This window comes from Selaginella moellendorffii, unplaced genomic scaffold (genome assembly GCF_000143415.4).
Source record: "Selaginella moellendorffii unplaced genomic scaffold, v1.0 SELMOscaffold_7, whole genome shotgun sequence".
Classification (NCBI taxonomy): Eukaryota; Viridiplantae; Streptophyta; class Lycopodiopsida; order Selaginellales; family Selaginellaceae; genus Selaginella; species Selaginella moellendorffii.
The window spans coordinates 407,342-423,392 of record NW_003314268.1 but is presented as its reverse complement, the minus strand read 5'-3'; the positions used below and the strand labels follow the sequence as shown (position 1 = coordinate 423,392).

General features: G+C 45.6%; 6 protein-coding genes across 7 annotated transcripts; 2 read left to right on the top strand and 4 right to left on the bottom strand.

Annotated features, from left to right (window-relative positions):
• Positions 1–513: 513 nt before the first annotated feature.
• Positions 514–6,623, bottom strand: LOC9652227 (probable cation-transporting ATPase 13A4). Of its 2 annotated transcripts, none has more exons than XM_024671585.1 (25): positions 6,561–6,623; positions 5,574–6,135; positions 5,318–5,512; positions 5,081–5,254; positions 4,744–5,007; positions 4,550–4,688; positions 4,317–4,505; positions 4,112–4,257; positions 3,917–4,048; positions 3,611–3,868; positions 3,378–3,560; positions 3,202–3,317; positions 2,965–3,115; positions 2,794–2,912; positions 2,527–2,740; positions 2,318–2,476; positions 2,141–2,262; positions 1,982–2,090; positions 1,791–1,927; positions 1,587–1,740; positions 1,397–1,534; positions 1,237–1,338; positions 786–1,180; positions 657–701; positions 514–604 (listed from the first exon to the last, which is right to left on the bottom strand). In XM_024671585.1, the coding sequence occupies exons 2-23, from the start codon at positions 6,048–6,050 to the stop codon at positions 1,106–1,108; spliced, it is 3,753 nt and encodes a 1,250-aa protein (XP_024527353.1). In that variant the 5' UTR covers positions 6,051–6,135; positions 6,561–6,623; the 3' UTR covers positions 514–604; positions 657–701; positions 786–1,105. The 2 variants fall into 2 exon arrangements, with proteins under 2 accessions (XP_024527353.1, XP_024527352.1); XM_024671584.1 differs by lacking the exon at positions 6,561–6,623 and adding an exon at positions 6,386–6,538.
• A 130-nt stretch (positions 6,624–6,753) lies between these two features.
• Positions 6,754–8,432, bottom strand: LOC9652708. The gene has a single exon (XM_002966088.2). It carries the CDS (start codon positions 8,320–8,322, stop codon positions 7,639–7,641), a length of 684 nt encoding a protein of 227 aa, XP_002966134.2. The 5' UTR covers positions 8,323–8,432; the 3' UTR covers positions 6,754–7,638.
• On the bottom strand, positions 6,838–7,503 carry LOC112345111. Its single transcript, XM_024671189.1, has one exon. It carries the CDS (start codon positions 7,501–7,503, stop codon positions 6,838–6,840), a length of 666 nt encoding a protein of 221 aa, XP_024526957.1.
• Positions 8,433–8,462: 30 nt separating the features above from the next.
• Positions 8,463–11,391, top strand: LOC9652707 (prostaglandin reductase-3). Its single transcript, XM_002966427.2, has 18 exons — positions 8,463–8,585; positions 8,645–8,812; positions 8,880–9,052; positions 9,118–9,223; positions 9,283–9,359; positions 9,414–9,501; positions 9,556–9,745; positions 9,796–9,922; positions 9,973–10,050; positions 10,102–10,209; positions 10,256–10,351; positions 10,402–10,476; positions 10,529–10,648; positions 10,689–10,817; positions 10,867–10,944; positions 10,992–11,078; positions 11,130–11,216; positions 11,270–11,391. Exons 1-18 carry the CDS (start codon positions 8,531–8,533, stop codon positions 11,321–11,323), a joined length of 1,896 nt encoding a protein of 631 aa, XP_002966473.1. The 5' UTR covers positions 8,463–8,530; the 3' UTR covers positions 11,324–11,391.
• Positions 11,382–13,970, top strand: LOC9652226 (ent-kaurenoic acid oxidase 2). The gene is made up of 11 exons (XM_002966426.2): positions 11,382–11,413; positions 11,472–11,738; positions 11,788–12,118; positions 12,183–12,332; positions 12,405–12,653; positions 12,702–12,788; positions 12,839–12,917; positions 12,978–13,084; positions 13,144–13,265; positions 13,321–13,445; positions 13,533–13,970. The coding sequence occupies exons 2-10, from the start codon at positions 11,509–11,511 to the stop codon at positions 13,418–13,420; spliced, it is 1,455 nt and encodes a 484-aa protein (XP_002966472.2). The 5' UTR covers positions 11,382–11,413; positions 11,472–11,508; the 3' UTR covers positions 13,421–13,445; positions 13,533–13,970.
• LOC9652706 (uncharacterized oxidoreductase At1g06690, chloroplastic) lies at positions 13,892–15,818 on the bottom strand. The gene is made up of 12 exons (XM_002966087.2): positions 15,587–15,818; positions 15,455–15,529; positions 15,377–15,393; positions 15,274–15,314; positions 15,062–15,223; positions 14,982–15,004; positions 14,836–14,907; positions 14,617–14,784; positions 14,481–14,563; positions 14,360–14,422; positions 14,218–14,286; positions 13,892–14,136 (listed from the first exon to the last, which is right to left on the bottom strand). Exons 1-12 carry the CDS (start codon positions 15,780–15,782, stop codon positions 14,020–14,022), a joined length of 1,086 nt encoding a protein of 361 aa, XP_002966133.1. The 5' UTR covers positions 15,783–15,818; the 3' UTR covers positions 13,892–14,019.
• Between the last annotated feature and the right edge of the window lie 233 nt (positions 15,819–16,051).

Sequence of the window (16,051 nt, the reverse complement as noted above, 5' to 3'; positions counted from 1 at the left end):
CTGGTTTAAGCTGCTTTCTTACCCCTTTGGTTTGATGAACGCGAGAGAAATGGTGGCAACTCGGATCCTGTTGATCGTCAACACAAAGCTCTCAAACGTGACGAGCAGACGGACGCCTTGTGTGTCAGGCTCCAAAGATTTTACGGCTGCTGCGTTTATGCACAGAGAACCTGCACAGCTTTAAACTGTGAGGATCAAAAGCTATCGTAAGGAAAAGAACCAAAAGAATAGAAGAACTTTATACCATTGATCCCAAGAAAGGAAAAGTCTGCAATGTTTTTCACGCTCCCATTGATGGAATCGATAATCTGCACGCAAAGAAAAAGAGGCTTGCCAACAAGAAATGAGGAAACACTACCTGCAAGCTTCGAGTTTGCTTGATAGTTCCAAATGCCAGTGGTTTGATTCTTGAAAGAAAAGGGCCCTCTTCGGTGCCAGCATATCTATCCACAATTTCTTCTGCGTGGAAAGGCAGAACAAGAATTAGCAGCCTGGAAAGCTTGCAAAGCATACCATTCAGTGGAGCCGTGTAAAGTAAAGCCCAAGTTCCAGACAAAAGATCAGAGTTTACTGGGTTTTTAGTGGGATTCATACGCTCTAGTTCCTAGACAAAAGAGAATAAGAACGTAATAATCACACCACAAAAGTTTTCTTACCTCCACCAGTGACAAAATCTTTTGCTTTTGCTCACTCGTTGCATCCTAAGAAGAAGGAAATCCACAAAAAGAAAAGAGTCGCGGTCGCGTGGAAGAGAAATCAGGAAAGAAAATCTAGAGCAAGCTCACCTTACCACGATTTGTGTTAGACACGGAGCGTAAGATCGTCGTCTTGAGCTCGGGGACACTAGCAGCAGCGGGAATTTGGAGCTTGTCTTTGTCAGAAGCGGAGCAAGCCTGGCTAAATCCAATCCCATTCGCAGAAAGAAAAGAAAAATGTGGGAGGAATCCAGAGGCCTACTCTCGAGAGACGCGCAGCCGGTAGAGCCGAAATCGCCATCGCCCGCGCCATTCCACAAAGCCCTAAATCTTAAAATCAGGATGGCGCTTGCCCTTGAGATTTATAAATTTCTGGTACCGTACATTCTTGGCGATTCTAAGAATATACTCTATATGTGTAGCTTTGGCCGCTTTGAGGGATACTTCGCAGCTAAAATCCGTGCCAGTGGGCCTTCCACTACGACCTGGAACGCAAAGTGAGATTTTTTTTCCTTCTCTTCTGGAATGGAAAACTTCAAACCTTTTGCCAAGCTATATTGATGGCGAGACTCGCGAGAATGATCCACCATAGCTTGAAACGGAAATCAAAGCTCATGGCCGGCGAAGGCTGTCCACCATTTTTCTGGAAGAAAACACGAAGAGATATGATTTAGTTGTGGAAAGAATGAGAGTTTTTTTACCTGGTAAGACGCCCAAACTGGAGAGGCGGGGTTTGCACGGTTGAATTGCTCGCTTGCAACGTGCCATACTTCCGTGAACTTGTTGTGAGGAAGAAGCAATAGACAAGAGCACACAGCGATCAATGACCAGTACGAAACCTGCGCGGAAAAGACTTAAGTACTTGAAACTACTTGAAAGTAGAAGATTTACCATCAAAGAGAAGTTTTTGAATACGGTCTTTCGAAACTTGGAGCCAAACGAGAAAACGAATGCGGACGTGATGAACTGGAAATACATTGTGAAGAACAACACTGTGGACTCCCAGTTGTCACCCAGCGTCCACCAGCTTGCACCACGAGAGTATCTGAAACAAACGAGATTTTGAGCACGAACTTCACAAAACCAATCACTTACTGTGCCGGCCATCTCACGTAATCCTTCTGGCTTGCCATGAAACAAATTGCAGCCACCAGGAACACAACGTTGCTTCCCCATAGCCCCAGCACCGATGCTACGTTTAAAGGTCCAAGCAAACTGGAAGTAGGCCTCACCTGTCATTACCACGGTTAAACATTTCATACACTCAAGGTAAGAAGTGTAAGAACCTTGTTGAGTATTTTTTCAGCGTTGCACCGAGACATGGCATAACCAAGGCTGAGCACAGCTACGCCATCAATAAATATGTAGTCCATTTGGCAGGCTATAATCCCAAACCTGGATTGAAAGCGCTAAGCGTCGGGAAGATCTCGAAAGTCCAAGCTTACCAATAACAACAAAGCTTGAATATTGAGAACTGGAGGCCATAAATAATTAGAAACTTGTAGCATGCGAATGACGTATGGAGAGCACCTCGCGCTTCACGTAGTAAATCTACCACAGCTTGGACCTACAAAGAAAACATCAACTTTGCGCGATTGTTTCAGAAAAAAGCTTGAACTGACCGATTTGTTTCGGGCAGTAAATGGAGACACCACCGATGCTTCTGCAGCACTTAAAGCGATGCCGGCGTGTGCGGCCCTTAACGCTCCACAATCGTTTCCACCGTCACCACACATTCCCACGATTAGGCCATGGTTTCTATGCATAGTTACCACTTTCTCCTGCAAGTCCACAACTGCATGAGACTATTATCAAAGGGAACAAGATGAACCTTATCGGAAGGAGTGAATCTTGCGAAGATTCGTGTGTAAAGAAGTAAGTCGTCCATTCTCTTGGATTCTTGTAAGCGATTAAAAGCTTTACCCGTAACCGCAAGTTCCAAGGTCCCATCCTCAAGTGAGCTCGCTCTACTTTGAAGAAGTTCTTCGGTGGTCATGCGGCTTATACCCGTTGTCACTTCACTACTCAATGAAGACCATACCACGCTACAGAGACAAAGCTATCGTTAGAAAGATCTTTCATAAAGAATAAGACTAACCTGTTGTCGTTCGTTATATCACCCAGTAGTATCTTACAGTCAGATGAGAACATACCAGATTGTTTAGCAATATAGTGGCCGCATTGAGCATTATCACCGGTAACCATCACGGGACGAACCTGTAGACCAGGAGCATTTCGTTTTCCAGCGGAATCAATATAGACAACGTACCTTTCCAGCTTTGAGAGATTGAATAGCTGCAGAGCTATCCGGCTTGAGCTCGTTCCTAAACAAGACCAGAGATATAAAATTCAGGTCCTTTTCCAACTCATTCCTTGGTAGTGCTAACATGTCTTCAAATCCCAGTTCTCGGCCAAGATATCTGCAAGGTTCAGCAATAAGCCATTGGAAGAAAACAGTATAAAAAGCCAGCTGCAAAACATGAAAGACTGAGGAAACAGCGTGCACCTGTAGCTTAAACCAAGAACATAACAACCTTGCAGGGCTTGAAGCCGTGCTCTGTCCTCGTAGTCCGCTGGAAGGCTTTGAGCGTTGCTCAGCTCCTTAATCTTTTCGAAAGAACCCTGCCATGCTTGAACGGAAATATTGATGAGTGAAGGTTTACGAATGCTAGACGCAAGAACCTTGCAGTAGATGTGAAAGTTTCCAGAGTTGTCCTCCACAACAACACTCATTGTTGCTCTCGATTGATCAAACTCGTTTCGTCTCACGATTCTAAAGGTCCGTGATCCGGAACCATCTGAAACGACTGGGGGACTGTTTGCGGACTCTATCAAATTCCATCCCACAGCTGAGAACATTTTCACCTATCACACAAAAGATCATCCAAGCTTTTCTGCGAAAATTACAAATTTACCTCAACCTGGTTTCCAACCAAGTCCTTTCCGAACTTTGTAACAGCATGACATGTGGCAAGTCCATGCAAAACAATATCATCAATTCTTTGACCCCCTTCAAGTGATAAAACTGGTCCAAAGGAGTTAGTGACGACACTCTGAACTCCAACAAAATCGAGTCCCTCTTTTGTCAATGTCCCAGTTTTGTCAAAACAGAAAACTCGTATCTTCCCAGCGATAGCTATGCGCTTTGGATTGAGGCAAAACACCCCACGCTTCTGAAAGAACAACATAAGGAACTGGAAACAGGAGGTAAGAAGGCGTGCCTTTAAACTCTCCAGAGCGTGAATTTGTCCAACTTCAAGAGCGACCGGCAATAGTGGCGACATTATCTGATTTATGATGAACATACAGTAGATCCACTTTGTCACCCAAATACTCTGCTGTCCGTTCATGTTCTGGTCCACAATAGACAAACAGTTTGCAAAAATGATTTCATATAGTGAAACATGAATATATACCTGAAACTTTATGGACACACCAAAGCATACGATAGCGTAGATAAAAAGAAGACAGGCAACGATTTGGAGCTCCTCATCGTACTTGAAGATGAGCTTTTGAGGGTACAAAATCGTCGCGACCAGTTCGCCTTTGGAGGTTGACATACCTGGGTCACAGAAAAACGCGTTCCATAGTGAAAGAAAAAACCATGGCAAAAACATATACCTGTCTCCGTGACAATTGCGAGAGCATCATCATGGCCCTGTCCTGCTTGAAGTAGAGTAGTTCCAGAGAACAAAGTATGCCGCGAGCCAAGGCCATCGGCCTTATACTGCACGTCGGTGTTGGGAGCAGCGTATTTTTGCACTGGCATGGGCTCACCAGTCAAAGCACTCTCGTCACAAACACAGGAGCCTGCTCGAAGCTAGTTAAAAATCGAGAAACAGACGGTTTCAAACCTTTGATGATCAGTAGATCGCATGGAAGCACCCAGCCGCTTTTGAGCTTGATAACATCCCCGGGTACCAAGTTTCGCGAAGCAAGGTTTATCCATTGACCGCTTCTCAGAGTTTCAACTTGCGTATCATACTCAGTGATCTGAAAACAAAAAAGGACGTTTTCCAACCATCTGAAACTGATTCACAACGCTTACCTTGGCTATCATGAACTGGCCTCGACGTCGATTGTAAATGGTTATCGCAGCGCTCAGTGCCACAATAAACATCATGAGCGATGCAACGAATAAGTAGCTACTCCAGAACTGCAAAATGTAGGAAATGAGCTGATACACTTTAAAGAGCGTGAACGTTTCATCGAATATAGAATAGAAGAGGGACTCTGGTTTAAACGGGATTTCGTTTGGACCAAGTTCTTCTAAACGCTTTTCAGCTTCCCCTTCAGTAAGACCTTCGGCTTCCTACCGGAAACAATGGAAAAGAAAAATAATTTAGACGCAACGATACAGTGCAATATAAATAAAGTTTTAAAACCTTGAGGAAATCTGAGTATCTCTCCCCAACTTTGAAGTGCACGTCTGTCACAGTTTCGCCTTTGATCAAGAACCTGTGGCCTTGAAAGAAAAAATGCCGCTGCCCGGCCTTTGTAGTGAGTATTTTGACAATCTCGGAATGACCATGTAACTCTTCAAAAGTTGATAGGAAATTCTGCAAAATTGAACAATTTAGCATACGTGAATCACTCTATATTATAGAAGTTGTCAAGCTTACTCGAAAGTAACGGACGTAGTGCACGAGCGGCAAGTCGTTTGTCGACAAAATCTGCTCGCTTTCTCTGGTCCAGATAAAGACGACTCCGGCAGACTCAAGACCGCAAGGAATTCGAAACCAAAATCTTACTCGGCCTTTGAATATTACCCAAGCTGTAAACCAAATGGCCGAGAGCCACCAGACCACGAAAAAGATCTGCAACAAGAGGGCAAAGTTGTACCACGATTCAATCGAGAACAAAAAAGTTTTTGCGAACCTTTCCATTGAAGTCATAACTCCCGAACACCGAATAATTCCCATAAAAGCACAAGTTATCAACACCACCGACTTGACACTTATTGTATGCATCGAAAAGTAAGAGCGAGTGGAGCAGGATCCAGTGAAGCGATGTCAGGCAGCAGAGAAAGTAGCAGAACTCTCCAAAATAAGACCAAGTGTAGCCAGTGATTCGGAGCTCCTTCTCCTCTTCCACATTCACCACATGATCTTCTCCCGGTTTTCTATCAGATGAGGAAAAATTCTCGCCTTTCCCGTTCCTCTGGAGGACTAAAGGTTGCACCTGATTCCTTCGCAGCTTCAAGAACTTCCAGAGCTGAAATGCCGAGCAGCAGCTGATAACGAAAGCCCAAAACGCGTAGACGATCAAAGGGCCTGTCTGAGTGACGCTGGTGATGAGAACACTGCAGGATGGATCATCAACACAGCTCGTAGGACCTGTCGGATACTTTCCCATGAGACGAGCGCCGAAAAAACCACCTGTTCTTCCTCAGATCTTGGATTGGTGCAAGCAAACTTGGAGCAAAGACCAGCAGCCACTCCTGGAGCAAAACTAAATCTTAGATTTAGAAACGAGTCGGGAAGAACTACAATGTAAACAAGGGAGCACAAAACTTTAAATGTTCCACGAGCTCAAGCCGACTTTTCCACAAGAAAAGATGACTCAACAACACAAGGGAATACGACACCTTATAGAATGAAAACAAGGACAACTTAGCCGCAAAGAAAGCAGAGATTTCTCCTAAACAGTGAGAGAGAGAGAACAAAAGAAAAGTCACTCCGGAAGCACACCTGTGAAGATCGCAGGATATGGAAGCGCATATCCCTCTTTCATCCAGGTTTTTTGGTCCCCTCCACTTAAAAACTTTGCGACTTTATGTTCACGGCACAATGCAGGTGCTATCAATCCACTGAAAGTGCAAGCTTCAATCATGCCAGGCAAGAGCTTACTTGGAAGAATAGAAACCTTTCGACTCGCGCATTGATTGTGTGAGCCCTGGCCCTCGCAATGGCGCTAGTTCTACTCCTAATGGCGCTCGCTCACTCGCAATCCATGGATTTCTTACCGGATCGCTGGCGCCGATGGATCATCGTAGAAATTTCGAAGCGATACTAAAGAAAGCCGTGAGTATAGAAAATGGCCGATTGCTCGGATTATAAACCCTACTAAAAGCCCCGGTCATTATTGTCCATGATTTTTATAATCCGATCGGACGGCGTAAAACCTTCTTATCGGACGGTTACTAGTTCTTGGGTTCTGAGGAGCCGTCGTTGTGGATGATCCAGCACGAGATGGCCATTATCGCGGAGAAGATGAACAGAATGACTAGCAGGAATGCGCCGTATCCCTCCATGTGGCTGATCCAGATCCTCGAAAGCTGCGATCGATCCACGGTCTTGGGATTTTGGAGATGGGGCAAGAGCTGGAGATCCGTGGGGTTGTAATCGTTGCCCATGCTCTTGAGCGTGTCACTGGCCTGGAACAGGGCCCTGGATAGCAGCTTCTCGCTTGCGATTTGGCGCTGGAGCTCTGCGCAATCCTCCAATTTGAAGATGAGAGCGAGGATTGTGGCGAGCGAGGCGAGCATCGAGAGAACGAAAGGGATCCATACGCGACTTTGGGGCAAATTTGTGGCCTGGGCCAGGGCAGTGAGAATCACACCTTGGAAGACGAAGTAGATGCCTAGAAGTTGATAGATCTCGTTCTTGGTGTTCTGGAGGCGCTGCTCCTTGCGCTCGATTCGCTGGTTCACGACTTCTTCCTCCTTCTTCCACAATTCCAGACGCAGCTTAAGTGCGGGATTTGCAGCAATTTGCGCGTAAGGATCGGTGCCAGGGGTGAGATTTTGAGGAGGAGCGTTCGATTCATCACTTGGAGTGACCGGGATAACGAAACTGGGGCGCAGCATTGTGCTAGAAGCGAGCGATCAAACCCTCACAGACGAACTCGTCTTCTTTGACCTCCGAAGAATATTCTTTGAGCGTTAAGGAATATGCTTTAGTGCTCAAGAACCCTAAAATCGGAACTTAATAGCAGCGCTCTTTCAATTTTTGCTCGATGTGATTTGCCAGCAAGCAATTCCCATGATCGTGGAGAAGATGAGCAAGATCACTACTAGCAATGCGCCGTAAGCCTTCATGTGATCTTCCCAGATCCTGGGGATAAGATTTTTGGGGCGATCTTGCGGCCTGTGCGTAATGTGGGGCTGGCGCTGGACATCCTTGTGATCGAATGCGCTCCCCATGCTCTTGAGATCGTCGCTGGCCTGGAACAGCGCCTTGGACATGAGCTTCTCGCCCTTGATCTGGCGCTCCAGCTCCGAGCAATCCCGCAGCTTATAGACGAGGGCGAGAATCGTGGCCATGGACGCCAGCGTCGAGAGCACGAAGGGGATCCAGCGCCACTTCTCGGAGAGATCGTTCGCCTGGGCTAGGGCGGTGAGAATCACACCTTGGAACACGAAGTAGATCCCCAGGAGCTGATAGATCTCGTTCTTGGCGCTCTGCAATCGCTGCTCCTTGCGCTCGATGCGTTGATTCACGACCTCCTCCTCCTTCTTCCAGAAATCCAGCCGCAGCCTCAGGGCCTTGTTGCCTGCGATCTGCTCGAATGGATCGACGCCGCCGCCTCCTAGCAGAGCTTCCTCGTCGCGATCCTGGCCATTGCTGCTACTGCTGGCCATGGATTGATTGAGATGAGAGAGCGGGATTTCTTCGTGGTGATTCATCGTGCTATTGGCCACTGCTTCCAAGGGATTGGGAAGAAGAACGCATTTCTAGGCAGCAAGCGCCAGGAAGCATCGTTTGATGCTAAGAGATTCCTCTAGCTAAAACACATTGCTATTTGTCATGACCGCAAATATATAATTTCTCTTTCTCTAGCAAGCCCTAGGTAGCGATCGCGATCGTGTCGCCATCGCGAAAATTTCCGCAAGGATGATCATCGGAGCTGGACACGCTGCGCTCATCACTGGCGCTGGCTCTGGAATCGGTAAATTTCGTGTTCCATGCCTGGATTTCGGCCGATCTTTTGTTCTTTGCGATGTCTAGGACGAGCGCTAGCGCTTGCGCTCGCTGAGAAGGGCGCCAGTGTCTCCATTGTCGATTTCGACTCTGGAAATGGCCTCGAGACGCTCAATCTAGTGAAGGAAGTCCATTCCAGGCTCGGCATCTCGGGCACGGCGGCCATTTTTGTCCAGTGCGATGTTACAAAACCTGGTATGCTCAAACACACACACACACACTGCTCATTTTTATGTCAAGTACTAATACTTCGCTCTTTTAGAGGAACTTTCTCTCGCGTTTGCGAAGCACCACTCAGCGTTTGGACGACTCGATGTTTGCATCAACTCTGCTGGGATTGGAGGCAATTCTGATTTTATAAACGATGACAAAGGAACGTGGAGGCGAGTGATCGATGTGAATTTTGTGGCAATTGTGGAGTGTACCCGGCAAGCGGTGTGTTTGTGCTCGAGCTCATCCATGGCTATAGAGTTTAAAGTCTCTTTTACTGGGCTTTACAGGTCAAAGCAATGCGAGCTCGGGGACAACCGGGAGTGATCATAAACCTGGCATCTGCGGCGGGATTATATCCGGCTCCCCTGATGCCAATCTACTCCGGAAGTAAAGGTAAAAGCTCAAAAGGTGGTCGCATTTCATTTTACTGTCGAAACACTACATTTTTCTAGGTGGTGTTGTGTTGTTTACGAGATCGCTATCAAGACTTCGCAGAGAAAAAATACGAGTGAACGCGCTCTGTCCCGAGGTCAGTGCACCGTTTACAATTTTTTTCGATTTTGACATACATGCTAGCTTCCAGTTTATCGAGACTCCAATGGCGAAGTCTCTGGATAGGAAAATAATAGACATAACCGGAGGTTATCTATCAATGGACAAGCTTATTCACGGTAAGGTGTATATTTAACTATTCAGAAGCAACGTCGTGTTTTTTTATTCCTCAGGGGCCTTTCAGCTCATTGAAGATGATAGCAAAGGAGGTGTTTGTCTTTGGATAACAAACAGGCGTGGTCCGGAGTATTGGCCTTCAGAAGAAGAGGAAAACAAGTTCCTGGTACACGGTAGAAGAAAAAGAATCCCTCAAGAATCGAAAGGACTTCCGTCTCCAAATCTGCCTACGTCCTTTGATCAACTGTAAGTGATTTTTTATATTATGATCCTGTTTCTACAATTGCTGTTTTCAGGATGGTTCATAAGCTGAGCAGCAATTTTCGTGTGGCCACGAAAATCGTCACGGTACCACTAAGACTTCCTGTGAGAGAAGGCCACGTACTTATAAAGAACTACTATGCTGGTGTGAATGCAAGTGATGTAAGTAAGCGTGCAACTCTTTTTTTATCTTACATATGCTTATGTTTCAGGTGAACTATAGCTCTGGACGTTATTTTGCAAATGAGAAAGAAGCATTGTCGCGCCTCCCTTTTGTTGCTGGCTTTGAGGTAAAGTTTTATTAGATTTCTATGTAAGTTTTTCTTTTGTGCGCTTTGCAGTCCGTTGGAGTGGTTGCAGGCATTGGACCTGGCGTAGCTCTAGATGAGATTGCGCTAGGATCTGCTGTTGCAACCTTTAGCTACGGGGGTTTTACAGAATACTCACAGGTTTAGCAAAAGAAAAGTGAAATTTTTGTTCTAACTAGATTTGCAGGTTCCTGCAAAGTCTGTCATTCCTGTTCCTTCCCCAACTCCTGAAGTTGTGGCTATACTTGTCTCTGGACTGACGGCTTCTCTTGGTTTGCAAGAGGTAGTGGTGCTAGCTTTCCACATAAAGACTGATTGCCATCCCGTTTGCAGGCTGGCAAGATGAGATCAGGTGAAACTGTTCTTGTGACTGCTGCAGCTGGAGGAACTGGACAATTTGCTGTACAGGTAGTGCTTTTATCAGTACTTACAAGTGATAGTTCTTTGATTTCTATTTTAGTTGGCAAAACTAGCAGGCAATAAAGTGATTGGCACCTGTGGTGGAAGTGACAAAGCTGCATTGCTTTCGTCGCTTGGGGTGGACAGGGTTATAGATTACAAAGCGGAAGACATAAAAACGGTATGTAAGAAGTGCTATGGAGTATCTAACAGATGAACAGGTTTTGAAGAAAGAATATCCACGTGGAGTAGACCTTGTCTACGAATCTGTTGGCGGGACGATGTTTGACACATGCCTGAATGCTCTTGCAACTTTTGGACGTCTGATCGTCATAGGAATGATATCACAGGTGTGTTAATGTTGTATTTTAGCCGCCATATGAAAACGCTTTCTTGCAGTATCAAGGAGAAGGTGGATGGCAACCGAGAAACTATCCTGGACTTTGCGAGAAGTTGCTGTGGAAATCGCAAACCATCGTAAGCAAGTGCTGCCATAATGCTGCTTTGCTAACAAGGTTATCCAGGTTGGATTCTACTTAATGCATCACAATAAGCTTTGGAAAGAACACGTTGCGAAACTTCATAGCTTACACAGTCGGGGGAAGCTAAAGGTATCGTGCTTATCTGCTCTTTGAGCGAGAATACAACCTACTTCTCTGCAGATTGCAGTTGATCCAACACCCTTTACTGGCCTAAGCTCTGCATGTGATGCTGTGGAGTACCTTCATTCTGGAAAAAGTGTTGGCAAGGTATTGCGATTTGATTGAAATGATGCGCACTAATTTCATGACTTTGTCTCCAGGTTATCATAAGAATTTCCATGGATGCTCCAGCGCTTCAAATCTCACGTTTGTGATGTATTGACACCTGACCTATACTTTTTGGTCTTTCCTTTCTGCGAATAAGAGCTTACACGTCAGTTTAGATTCCGCGCCAATCCAAACAGGTAGCAATCTAAAGTTTTCGAGTTTGATACGATAAGAGAATGCGACCAAATTTTTTAGCTCTTTTAAGCGTTTGAAAAGACGCTTGTGTGCAGCCATGCAGGCAATGGATCTCTGGCTTCCTTCCATGGCAGTGGCCTTGATCATCGTCCTTATCTCGTGCATTCTCAACTTCAACAGCTGGTTTTATGCTCCGAAGCTTAGACCTGGATCGCCACCATTGCCACCAGGTTCGCTTGGTTGGCCTGTTTTCGGAAACATGGGGGATTTCTTACAGGCCTTCAAGTCAAGCAATCCGGAGTCCTTTGTAGCGGGTTTCATTTCCAAGTAAGTGTTAATTTCCTTTTTCTTTTTAAAACCTCTGCTTTTCTTGCAGGTATGGATGTGGAGGCCTGTATAAAGCGTTTTTGTTCAGGCAGCCTACCATTCTGGCCACATCAGCAGAAGTATGTAAGACCGTGCTTTGTAACCATGATGTTTTTGAGATCGGATGGCCAGAGCGAGTGGTGAAAGACCTTCTGGGACTGAAGGTTCTCTCGGCAGTGACGGGCGACGATCATTTGAAGCTCAGCAAACTGGTCAAGCCGGCTTTAAGTTCACCGAAAGCAATTCAGCATCAAATGCCTTGCATTGAAGAAAACGTGAAGAAATTGCTAGACGAATGGGCGGATCGAGGCAACATCGTCTTTCTAGATGAAGCAAGAATGGTGAGCGAGCCTCAAAACAATCCGCAAAATTCTAACCTGCTTTTTGTTTCTGTCGTTTCTGTAGTTTACGTTGAAAACTATTCACGAGATTCTAGTAGGAGAGGATACAGGGATTGATTTCAAACAGGTGTCTGGACTGTTTCACACCATGAACAAGGGTCTGCGTGCTTTACCACTCAAGTTTCCAGGCACTGCTTACAGTAACGCTGTCAAGGTTCTTCTTCTTCTTCTTCTTCTTCTTCTTCTTCTTCTTTCTCCGTCTTAAGTTTGTGCTTGGTTCAACCAGGCACGCGCAACGTTGGCAAATGACTTCTGGCGAATATTCTACGAAAGAAAGAAAAGCAGGAAGAGAGGAGGAGATACTTTGTCCATGCTGCTGGACGCCACAGACGAGGGCGGTCAACCTCTAGAAGATGATCAAATCGTGGATTTGATCATGTCTTTTATGAACGCAGGGCACGAATCCACGGCACATCTCGTTACCTGGTTGGCCATCCTCCTGAAAGAGCACCCTGCTGTTTACCAAAGACTCAAGGTATCCATTTAGCTTTCAGTATGAATATTTTCTCAGTGCTGTTTGCAGGCTGAACAAGATGAAATCGCGCTCAAGAAATTGCCTGGCGAAAGCCTTACACTAGCTGACATCAGGAGCATGACTTACATGTCTAGAGTATGCTAAAGTTTCTTCGAGTTCTTTATGACCGCTGACTTTCTGTGAAGGTGATTGATGAGACCCTGAGGCTGATTAACATTTCCCCGTTTGTCTTTCGGAAAGTTCTTAGCGACGTGCAGCTAAACGGTGAGTAAACTTCTAGAGAGCTTTTGAAAAGGATATATACTTGACCAACGAATTCACCAGGCTACACAATCCCGAGAGGATGGTTCGTAGAGGCGTGGCTACGACAAGTACACATGGATCCCCTCGTGCACAAGAACCCGAGAGAGTTTGATCCCGACCGCTGGATTGTAAGCGTTTGGTTTCTTTGGTCGTATTCCCTACGTTAACCGGAAGTTTCCGTGTCAAGAACGAGAAGCCTCAGCCTCATACGTACGTTGCCTTCGGCTTGGGCAATCGAAAGTGTCCCGGAAGCAACCTCTCCAAGATCCAGAGCAGCATCATCATCCACCATCTCATCACGAAATACAAGTAAGCACAACGTTTTCCATCTTTTGCATTGCGAGGCTCACACACACCAACACAGCTGGGAGCCATTGAATCCACACTACAAGCTCGTATATCTCCCACACCCAAGGCCCGCCGACCACTATCCCGTCAAGATCACGAAGCGAGCACTTGTCTAGGATCTCTCTTCACGCCTTGGAGAAAGTAAGCACCATTTCTCACAGAGACTGTGATTTGGCTGTAAGAATCCATGTCCCTGGAACTAACCGCCAGATTTGTTGGTATTACCAGGCCATCTTCACTCCGCGCGAGGACCGCCATGGCATAGTAGAGCTGGTTCTTGGGATAAGTTAGCTTCGCGCTACGGGCCTGCGCCTCCAGAGTACACAACAAGCCTCCGTACACCTCTCGATTCTTCTCCATTAGCTGGATCGTGCTGCCAGTGTTGTTGACAAAGGTAACTCCTCGAATTTGCGCTAATCTCTCGTCGCTGCTCCAGCACCCCAGCGAATTTCCCATGGCCTGCGTAGTAGCAACAGACGTGGAGAGATCTTTGTTCCCAGGATTTTATAGAATGGTGGCCGCCACCGCGTCAAGTGACCTGACCAATTCCAATGGAACTTCCAGGAAGAGCTGTGTGTTTTAACTTATTAGGCAACAGTCACGAGATTTGTTCATACGTAGTTACGTTTCTAAGTTCAATATCTAGAGCGTACTGAGTCCACTCTATCAAGAGAAAGAAGCTTTAGATTCTCTCAAGAACTAGACGAGGAAGCCTTCACAGGTTCTCGACGGGAAATCCAACCACTGGAGAAACTCTCTTTGCAATGTCCCGGAGTTCCTCAACTTCGTCGGCTGTTAAGTTCCATCCGAGAGCCCCCGCGATTTCAATCGCCTGATAAGTGGAGATGCCTCTTTACTTAGCCACGAAAAAACAATATGAAATTTTTTTTTCTGTTTTTTTTTCTTTTAGTACCTGTTGTGCCGACTTGGCACCTGGAATGGGAACCACATTCTTCTGTGCGACCAGCCAACTGAGAGCTACCTGGAAAAGTTAAACATCGAGAAAACTTTGCGTAAGTTATGTGACTTTCAAGGCTCCACCAGAAAAAAAAAACCTGTGTGGATGTCTTGTCATACTTTTCTCCTAGTTGCTTGAGCTTGTTTAGCACAGGAGAGAGCTGAGGAAGTTTCAAAAAGTTCAAAACTACAAACAAGAAAAAGAATAGTAGCTATTACCTTTGACAGGAACTCCGCATTGTAGATTCCTCCCCTGGGTCCTTTTGGTGGATTTGATGGCGTGTATTTCCCGCTCAAGATACCTGTGAGATGTTTGAGAATCCTCATCTTTTTATTTCATGTGCCTGGAAGTTACCTTGAGCGATCGGAGAATAAGCTATGAGTGTGATTCCCAGGTCGTCGCAGGCTTGTTTGACGCTGTTTTCCTCTGGTTTTCGATAGATCAGGCTGTAGTTTACTTGATTCGATGCCAGGACAACTCCTCGTCTCTTCAGCTGGTCGTGAGCCCTCTTAAGCCTGTCCACTGGAAGCAAACCAAGGATTTACATTGGTTTCCAAAGTAGAAATGCCACACCTTTGTAATTGGAAACTCCTACGGCTTTTACGAGTCCTTGCTCCACAGCGTCACCAAGACCGTCGAGATATCCTGTTACAAATACAACGTAGCAAAGAAACTAGAAAACGAGTAAAAATGAAAAAAAGAAAGAAAGAAGACACCACCTTCATTTCCCCATATGCCTGGCCTGCCATTTAATTTAGACGTGAAGTTTAGAGCGTCTTTCAAGTTAAAAGTGCCATACCAGTGGAGCTGATATAAATCGACAGACGAAAGATTGAGACGCTCCAGAGAATCCTTGAGTGCTTTGACAACGCTCCCTCGGCCAAACCTCCATGGCAGTGCAGCAAACTTCGTTGCCACTACAATCTTAGATTGCTCTTCTTGTTTGATCTCCTTGATAAACCTGCGGGAAGAAAGAGGAAAACTTGAAAAATAGAAGACAAGCTTGTTTACCTTCCTAGAAGTGTTTCAGAATTTACAGCACCAGATGCAAACTGGAGTTGGACAAGTTAGATGGTTTAGCAGTAAAGTTCTAGCTCGGGACAGAGAATTCCACCTTGGAGCCATAGACCTCTGGACAAACGAAAAAAGAGAATTGAACACACCATTGTGATCAACCAGCAAAATTGCTCACCTGCAGTATCAAAGAAATCCAAACCACTTTCCACGCTCGCGGTGAATGCCTCTTTGGCATCTCTCAACTTTCTATCTGTAATTGAAGAGTGATAATCCACACAACTCGGCATGAAGAAAGAAGAATCACTACCATTCCAAGTGCCTTCATTCCAGTAACTTGTATCGCCCCACGACCAAGCCCCAATCCCGACAGGAGAAACCTCTACACTGGATTTTCCTAGCCTTACCTTCTGGGTTGGTGTTGTCACAGTGATACAAGCACTGATCGAAGAGCCATGCCGCCTTGTTTTGATCCGGGCAGCTGGCAGCCATGGCGATAGTGCCATGGCTCAAAAATCCCGCTTTAACCTTAAACCCTATGCATATAGTTACAGATTTTCCTTGTACTGCTGCAAATGTTTTTTGTCACAACCAACCGATTATAGAGTAACAGATTTAAAGCCTTAAGATTAGAAATATTTAATTCATCTTTATTAGTTTGTATGTCTTAACAAAATCTCAAAGGCAATAAAGAATAATGCTATTGCCAAAAACAACTTAGCAAAGACAGTCTTTAATGAGCTTGAAGCCTCTAATCATGACCAGGATATGTGTA

Excerpts from the sequence above, each read along its gene's own strand:
- LOC9652227 (XM_024671585.1), bottom strand. The coding sequence starts at position 6,050 with ATGGGAAAGTATCCGACAGGTCCTACGAGCTGTGTTGATGATCCATCC. Across the intron at positions 2,263-2,317 it reads TTACTGCCCGAAACAAATCG|GTCCAAGCTGTGGTAGATTT; the intron begins GTCAGTTCAAGC and ends TTTTCTTTGTAG. Across the intron at positions 1,181-1,236 it reads TCAATATAGCTTGGCAAAAG|GTCGTAGTGGAAGGCCCACT; the intron begins GTTTGAAGTTTT and ends TTTGCGTTCCAG.
- LOC112345111 (XM_024671189.1), bottom strand. The coding sequence starts at position 7,503 with ATGCTGCGCCCCAGTTTCGTTATCCCGGTCACTCCAAGTGATGAATCG.
- LOC9652708 (XM_002966088.2), bottom strand. The coding sequence starts at position 8,322 with ATGAATCACCACGAAGAAATCCCGCTCTCTCATCTCAATCAATCCATG.
- LOC9652707 (XM_002966427.2), top strand. The coding sequence starts at position 8,531 with ATGATCATCGGAGCTGGACACGCTGCGCTCATCACTGGCGCTGGCTCT. Across the intron at positions 9,360-9,413 it reads TGAACGCGCTCTGTCCCGAG|TTTATCGAGACTCCAATGGC; the intron begins GTCAGTGCACCG and ends GCTAGCTTCCAG. Across the intron at positions 10,818-10,866 it reads TCATAGGAATGATATCACAG|TATCAAGGAGAAGGTGGATG; the intron begins GTGTGTTAATGT and ends GCTTTCTTGCAG.
- LOC9652226 (XM_002966426.2), top strand. The coding sequence starts at position 11,509 with ATGCAGGCAATGGATCTCTGGCTTCCTTCCATGGCAGTGGCCTTGATC. Across the intron at positions 12,333-12,404 it reads CTTACAGTAACGCTGTCAAG|GCACGCGCAACGTTGGCAAA; the intron begins GTTCTTCTTCTT and ends TGGTTCAACCAG. Across the intron at positions 13,085-13,143 it reads TTGATCCCGACCGCTGGATT|AACGAGAAGCCTCAGCCTCA; the intron begins GTAAGCGTTTGG and ends TTCCGTGTCAAG.
- LOC9652706 (XM_002966087.2), bottom strand. The coding sequence starts at position 15,782 with ATGGCACTATCGCCATGGCTGCCAGCTGCCCGGATCAAAACAAGGCGG. Across the intron at positions 15,224-15,273 it reads TCTGAAACACTTCTAGGAAG|GTTTATCAAGGAGATCAAAC; the intron begins GTAAACAAGCTT and ends TTCTTCCCGCAG. Across the intron at positions 14,564-14,616 it reads TTATTCTCCGATCGCTCAAG|GTATCTTGAGCGGGAAATAC; the intron begins GTAACTTCCAGG and ends AACATCTCACAG.